The 7,920-nt window shown below is 46.4% G+C and overlaps 1 protein-coding gene across 1 annotated transcript; it reads left to right on the top strand.

Moving 5' to 3' along the window:
- Positions 1-1,301: 1,301 nt before the first annotated feature.
- LOC123077394 (probable E3 ubiquitin-protein ligase HIP1) lies at positions 1,302-5,131 on the top strand (the record flags this gene model as incomplete). Its single annotated transcript, XM_044499662.1, is given in 7 exon segments — positions 1,302-1,353; positions 2,611-2,729; positions 2,812-3,456; positions 3,758-4,242; positions 4,332-4,433; positions 4,513-4,659; positions 4,780-5,131. Coding segments are annotated over 6 exon segments (1,557 nt in total). The 3' UTR covers positions 4,906-5,131.
- Positions 5,132-7,920: the final 2,789 nt, after the last annotated feature.

The raw sequence follows: 7,920 nt of genomic DNA, 5'->3' as shown, positions 1-7,920 counted from the left end.
AAAAAAAGCTGGGTGGCGCTTTTCCGCCGGCCCCACAGGTCAGCCGCGCCCACGTGCGCGACGTACCCCCCCGGCGTGCCCGCCCTCCGTCAGCGCGGGCGCGAGCGCGAGCCGGGCACACGGAAAAGACAGCCACGTCGTAGCGTAGCTGAGCCCCACCGACTAGTGGGCCCGGGATGGGCCAACGACAGCCATGGGCCATGGCCATGGACTGATGGACAGAGAGAGACGCAGACCTTTCCGTGCGCCCCTCCCCGCTACGAGCGAGAGTCAACGTCAACCCACCCGTAAACAGAGACGGGAAAGATATTAACAATCCGAAACGAAATCCACACACCAGTTTTTGAAAGATCTCCGTGCTAGCAAGGGCCAACCGGGATTGCAATCACCTACTATTTTCTTCTTTTTTTTCGATTACGTGCTATTAATTTATTGCTCATGTATACGGTGCTGGATTAATCGAGATATACGCCGCATACATACGGGATATTAAATAATCGTAATTAAGGGCCATATATACGAGCTTTATATATACGCCAAAGAATTGTTTAGCATATGGGCACGAAGGTGACAAGAGGAGAAAGGGAAAGAAATGAGGCACAGCTATACTATAGGTAGGCCGATCTTACCCGGCTCCGCCCTGTCATGGCCAAAAATGCAGTTGGTGTTTGTGTCGCACCCACACCAAAAGCAGAGCCTTTCAAGCAAAGGCGAAAGGCGTCCGTCCACAGGAGAAAAGGCAAGCAGCAAATAACGCCGTGAGTCAAACCCCTCCTTACACGCGGGCCCCACCCCTCACGCCTCCTCCTACCCCGCACCGTACCGTATCTTCCCGTGTATCCGTATACGACCCCAATACCAACCAGTACGAGCCGCGTCTCGCCGTCTATACGGCGACACGTGGCCTCGTCCGCGTGGCCCCCCTGCCTGCCCGGACCCCTCGTGGCCCAGCCGGTGCGGTGCGGCCCCTCGCTGGCGGGCGGGCCCGGGGGTTCGAATTTTGAAAACGAAGGCAGGGGAGACGCTTATTTTTGGCAGTAAAGTGGCGAGGAGGGGAGGGGAGGCGGGGCCCGCTGCCCTGCCCTTCCCACGCGAGGGACGCTACTCCTTCTCCGCCTCTCCAACGCCAACGCCTACGCACTCACCCTCTCCCTCGCTCCCGTTATAAATACCCCTCCGCCCCGTCGCCCCCAGCCCCCACCGTCTCCCTCCCCACCCACGCGGACAAATTTGTTTCTTCCCTGCGTACAACCCAACCCAGCAGAAGCAGCCGCGCCGCCTACCTCTCCCTCGCCGTCCCCCGCCGCCGATCTGGCCGGATCGCGCCCCGGATCGGCCGCCGCGCGCGCGCAGGTACCGGCCCCCCGCCCGATTCCCCGTCCGTTTCGGCCGATTCCGCCGCGTCCCCTCTGGTTTTCCGTTACGCTTCCCCTCCCATCCCCTCCCCGGCGGCGGCGGCGCGGTGGGTGGGCGGGCTGATCCGCCGTGTTAGCGAGCGGCGGGTTACGTGGTTGCGCCGTTTAGCTAACCGCCGCTTGCCCGGACAGGATTAGCCTGCCTGGCTGGTGATAGAGCAGAGCCCGTCACGTGCGTGCGTGCTTGATTGCTCCCCTGTCTGAAAAAGGAAACGTGTAGATTTATCCTGATTTCTTTGATTGATTGATCCCCACCAGTTGCCGTTTCTCTCCAATTATAGTACGAGTAGTATCTTGCTTGTATGTTAGGCGCCGTGTAGCAAGGGGAGCGACCATTTTGGTTGCTTTGGGTACCGCATCCAACGAATTTCAAATTTTACTCGCGCACCTGTTGGCGGATAGGCACGCCGTAGTTTTTATTTATCACCTGCTGTATCTGTGGCCAGGTTCAAAACTCTGGAATCGCTGTTTGTTGTAGAATCCCTGGCACCGATAAGCATTCTTGGTCGTGGATTGATCTGTCCATACGCTCTCGTTGGCGTGGCACGGGATGCTTGTTTGTATTGTTTAGTCAGGTGTGGCTTAGATAAGATTAATTTGATGATAGAGCAGACTCGGTCCTGCGCATGCTAGGTTGCTCCCTCTCTGACAGAGGAAACATATGAGTTGCACTCTGATGGGTTTGCTTAATGACCCTTGCTGCCCTGCTCTCAGCAACCAGATTGGTCCCTTTGGTTAACTGATCAAACAAAACTTACGAATAACATGTTTTATCCGTGCATCTATTGACTGATAATCTTGCCCTGTTTCTATCCGCTGCTATATCTAGGGGAACCTAAATTCTAGAACAAGAATTTATTGTTAGAAGCCAATATACTCCATTTAGAAGGGCAATGCCCCCCCCCCGTCCTAATTCCTCACATTTGCTAAATATCTGACCTTCAAGTGCTAATTACCTAATGATATAGCACAAAGTCCATTTCTTTTGCTAAAGTAATGGGTGGATTTACTAATCAATCTACCTTCCTAGCTTTATAGGAGTGTATGAAGTCAGTTTCATGTTTGGATACCTGAGTTGCGGCGGTAGCTCAGTCCATAATCTGTGTTCAACTTAATGCTGGCACATTGTTTTCAATGAGACTAGCATTGCTGTCTGATTCTAGACTATTGATGTTCATTCAATTTGTGGTTCCAGGTTAAGGGCAACCAGACAGGGCTGTTTCTTGGCTAGACATCATCTGAACCATCTCCAAGTGCCAAAGATGGATCATACTCAACCCAGGGATGGGCATGGCAATGAACCTGTGCCTTTAGGTTGCTATACTTCACCTGTGCTCTGTTCTGCTGTTTATCTTAGTTATATGATAATTTAGTAACACTCTTGTTTCAATCTCAGGTCAGATGCTTTTTGAGCATTCGGGTAGTGATGCGCCCCTTAGACTTGGTCCTCCAGGCTTTGGGAGTATGGCAAGTAGATCGAATGACGTTCCATCTTCAAGTCATGCTACACAGTTTCCAGGTCATAGAGTTTTGAACGTAGGGACCTCACATGTTTCCTTTGTTCCCTATCGCACTGCAATATCCAGCAGCCATGTACCATATGATGCTCAGCCGAAACCTGCCCTAAGTTCCCATGTGGACAACAGAATGGTTGCAATGAAGCGAAAGAGCCTCCTTCCTTCAGTGGAGGGAATGGACGCTGTTGACTATTATGTCGGCAGCTCCTCCAACAGTCACTTCTCTGATTTTGTGCAGCCAAATCCTAGTGCACTTACCGAGCCCTTGCATCCGCAAATGCCTTTAAACATTGGTCCAAGCAACTGGATTGACCAACGCTTAGTTAATCAAGAAGGATCTCAGAGGAATGTCAGAGCGCGCCATGATAGTGCTAATATTTCATTGGAACCTAGGCCAGCTTCAACTTACACACCAAGTAACAATCATCAGCTGCCGTTCCATTCAACCACAAGTGCTTTTGCAAGTACGTCAGCAGGAAGGAACCAAGCACCTTTTCCTGTGCCAACAAGAACATTACCTTCAGGTTAGTAACTAATTCTTTGCTTAATGTGCTTGATGCGTCTTTATTGTATTGCTAATGCATCTCATGTGGTCTTCTGTTCACATCTTTAATTATGGTATGAGGTTGCTTTTGTGACTTTATTTTAGTAGTTACCTGCTGCCGCCTTTCAGTCCTGTGATACAATTTTACCAGAAAAATTTGTGGATTATTAGTGGACCTAATCATCTTGTATATGATATAGCGTATGAGGTTGTTGTTTTTATAGTATTTACAAATTTCTCGTCTTTCAAACTCACAGTCTATGTATTTCGACTGTGTTTAGGTGGCACTGGGATCACTGATAGGATCTACCATCATCCTATGCATAGCAGCAGCTCAAGTGTTGCTGCTGCCCCAACTGTCCATGGTTCTTCAGACAGTGCGATGTTTGCCAATGCTGGCTTTCCTGCTCCTAGAGCTGTTCATGGCTCAAGTGCTGCTGCTGCCCCAACTGTCCATGGATCTTCAGACAGTGCGGTATTTGCTAATGGTGGCTTTACTGCTCCTAGAGCTGTTCATGGTGGCGCCGTTCCTAGCTACGGCCATCCATCCTACACAGTTTCCTCTGGCTCAAGAGCAATTTCGCATGATGCAGTCATTCCGAGCTATCCAGCTGCTACCTCTACATCCATGAGGATCATCAATCTGCCATCTCCTATCAGTAACGCTGCATCTTCTAGGCATGCAAGGGTATCCATGGTGCATGCCAACAGTGGAAGGAATAGATTTGTAGATAGGAGCTCATTCCATTTGATTGCTGAGACACAGGTAGAGGTCTTGCTTTCTGTTTTCAGGTGTTTTAGCTGGTATCCATGGGAGTTTGAATATTTTTATTGATCTAGCTGCTGTTTGTGTAGCGGGTTATGATGGAGCAGTTGGCTTTCTATCAACAATCAAGACAAGCAGCTGCTGACCCCCACAGGGACTTGAGACTGAACATTGATGAGATGAGTTACGAGGTATAGAGACGGTCTTTGCTTCTTCTACTCAGGAAACTGCAGGATCTTTTCTTTAACCTTTTCCATCTTGTATGTACAGGAACTGTTGGCCTTGGAGGAATCCATAGGTACTGTGAACACCGGCCTTGCCGACGAAAAGATTTCAGGTTGTGTGAAAGAAGTGGTCTGTTGCAGTTCGGATGAGGCACAAGACGACGAAGATGATGGGCGCTGTCTAGTCTGCCTGGTACGAATTTCTTATGCTCCTAGTTTCCAGTTCCATGTTGAACAATTCATTACAGCCATTCCTTGAATCGTTTGCTCTTCCAGTTCTGATGTATGATTTTTGAACTATTAACTATGGCAGGAGGAGTACAAAGACAATGAACTCCTGGGAATTCTGAAGTGCAGGCACGACTTCCACACTGACTGCATCAAGAAGTGGTTGCAGGTGAAGAACGCATGCCCGGTGTGCAAATCCGCCGCGGCTTAGGGTAGGAGAGGAAGCAGAATAACCGATGTTCCTCTCCATTGATTCTAGATTGAGATTGAGTTATGCCGGTCGCCCGTCCATTCTTTGGTGCCTGAGAGCCATGGAAATAAGTGCGCTAGGACGACTTGTTTCGTGGGTTTGCTGTAGTTGTGTTATCATGTCTTGCTGTAAAAACTTTCATTCAACAAGCAATTGGTAGAGATATTCTCCAGCCATTTATTTATCACATGTTGAGCCGTTGTGAGGTGTGATGGCGAATCATCCCCTTGTACATTGGTGCCTGTTAACTTATATGGTTTTGATACTCAGCTGTCAGGTTGTTGGCATGAGACCGATAATGCGGTTTGACGTTGGTGGGTATGCGCATGTCGTCGCTGGCTGGTTGCCCACAGGGCTGTGACAGTTTGACTACTTGCTCTGGTAATTCCCTTGTGTGAAACTAGTAAAACAAAAGGTTAGTACTCCCTGTGTAAACTAATATAAGATCTTTTAGATCATTAATAAAAAAATCTTATTAGTTTAAAGACTAATATAAGATCTTTTAGATATTAGTCCTCTGGAAGCTAATATAAGATCTTTTAGCTCACTAAAAAGATCTTATAGTAGTGATATAAAAGATCTTATATATTCATTAGTTTTTAAACTATATTTATTACTACTCCCTCCGTTTCATATTAATTGTCGCTCGAACGGATGTATCTAACACTGAAATACGTGTAGATACATCCATTTCAGCGACAACTAATATGGAACGGAGGGAGTAGTTTACAGAGGGAGTACTTGCCACCCCAAGATCTATGCTTCACAAAATTGCACCCAGTTCATAAACTTCGATTACCAAGTCATTTTCTCAATTTTATTGATTGTCTTTTTCTTTTTCTATTTACGTGTGGGTATCTGGTTATGTACCGGCTTCGACCGAGCCACCTGCGCCGTGGCCAGCTAGCCCGCTCACCAGCGACTTGTTCGAGAAGAACCCAAGGTCTAACAACTTCGGACGCCACAACACAGAGCTGTGTGAGACCAGGTTCTGTCGGCGGCTGGAGGCGCCGTCGCTGTTGGATCGCGTAGGCAGCCATGGCTATCAGCAGACTGCTGTGGCATTGTATCAGCCGTGCGCTCGAGAAGAAGCAAGTGTTCACGTTATTGTCTTCTTTCTTAGCGTGGGACTAGTGGATTAGATCGAAATGGGAATTTGTCTATCAATCGAGGAATTCGAATTTGAGAGGAGCGATCCACTGGTTTTGGCAACAGGTTCATAACCGGTTTAAGGAACCTTGATCCGGTTTTTCTTCCTTTATGTTTTCTTTACTTTTTTTTTTCTCTTGGTTTTTGTTTTTCCTTTTTTTTCTGTTTCTTTTCAAATCAAATTTCAAAAGTGTTCCTGTTTTAAAATTTGTTCGCATATTCATAAAATGTTGGCCTTTTCAAAAAATATTTGGGGAATTGCAAATCATATTTGTGTTTTCCAAAATTTTGTTTTGAAATTTCAAAAAGTTCCTGTTTTAAAAATTTGTTCACATATTCAAAAGATGTTCTTGTTTTTTTTAATCTTCATATTTTCAAGAATTTTTCCCGTTTTAAAATTTGTTCAGAATTCAACAATTTTTGGGAATTTTTGGAAACTATTTCCTTTAAAAAATGTGCAGAATTTAATAAAAATGTTTGTGTTTTTCTAAAAATGTTCACAATTTTTCAAAATTGTTCATGACTTTATCTAAATAATCATATTTTCCAAAAATGCTCGAAATAAAAAAATGAACAAAAACAGTCTGTTACAACTCATTGGCTACAACTCGTTTTTTTTCCTACAATGGACCACCTAAAAAAACTAAAAGACTGATGCTACAATAGTCGGCTCGGTACAGTTCCACTAGACGCTCGCTCCATTGTGTCAGCCCAGTCGAGGGAAGCCGCTATGCATCGCGCGTCTATATGATGCAGAACGCGTCACATTGGAGGTCCTCGTTTACATGTTCCTAAGATCAGTTACAAGCAAATGACTTCCGCCATGTCAAGCTTGCCATGTTTCAAAAGATGACAACCTTCCATGTTTAACGGGCGGGTGACCCATTGGTCTCCAGTGTAGGGAATAGAATGAGGACGTATCCTTCTCTTGGGCCTAACGACACATGGGATGTGTGTAGAGGCTTGGTCGCTGATTTTGTCGCTCTGACTTGGCCCCCTCCCTTGAAGAACAACTTGTCCCCAAACTATGGCTCATGGAAACCTTTGCTTGAGCTCATCCAAGTCTTCCCATGTTGCAAAATATCCCGGTTAATCCGACATCTGAATCCGTCCTGGTTGCACCGTCGTGTTGCCTTCATGCCAAAATCGACGTTGTAACACTTTGCATGGTACAAAATAATTGAGCATCTTCAGGTGGTAAGAAGGGCTCTACCTGAGAGCAAACACCCAAAGCTTTCTTCAACATAGAAACATATATGACTGGATCGACGTGAGATTTAGGAGGAAGCTAGAGACGATAAGCTATGTAACCAACCCTCTCAAGAACTTTGGGACCATAAAACTTTGAACAACAACTTGGGATATCCTCGTGATGCAACTGCAGACTGACTATAGGGTTGCAACTTAGAAAAAGAGTCGCCAACCTGGAGCACTTGGTCTGAACGCTTCTTGTTAACATGTTTTTTCACACAAGCACGTTCCTGCAACAATCTCAGCATAAGGCCACACTCTTTAACGACACATCCAATTCAGGAATAGGGCAAGTGTCAGCAGATATAACACCAAAGTGACGAGAAGAATAGTCGTAGAGCACCTCGAATGGAGATTTGTTGTCCAAAGTAGAGTGCATGCTGAAATTGTACCAAAATTTAGCAAGTGACAACCATTGTGCCCATTCGATAGGACAAGCATGGGTAAAACATCGAAAATAGCCATCCAACCATTGGATTTTTCTTTCGATAGTGCCATATGTGTGAGGGTGATGAGAGGAACTCCTGCGAAAATTAGTGCTAGTAAGTACTATCGTTTCTTGCCAAAACCGGCTAG

This window comes from Triticum aestivum, chromosome 3D (genome assembly GCF_018294505.1).
Source record: "Triticum aestivum cultivar Chinese Spring chromosome 3D, IWGSC CS RefSeq v2.1, whole genome shotgun sequence".
Classification (NCBI taxonomy): Eukaryota; Viridiplantae; Streptophyta; class Magnoliopsida; order Poales; family Poaceae; genus Triticum; species Triticum aestivum.
Note: the sequence above shows the minus strand (reverse complement) of the source record. Positions and strands in the feature narration are given on the sequence as shown.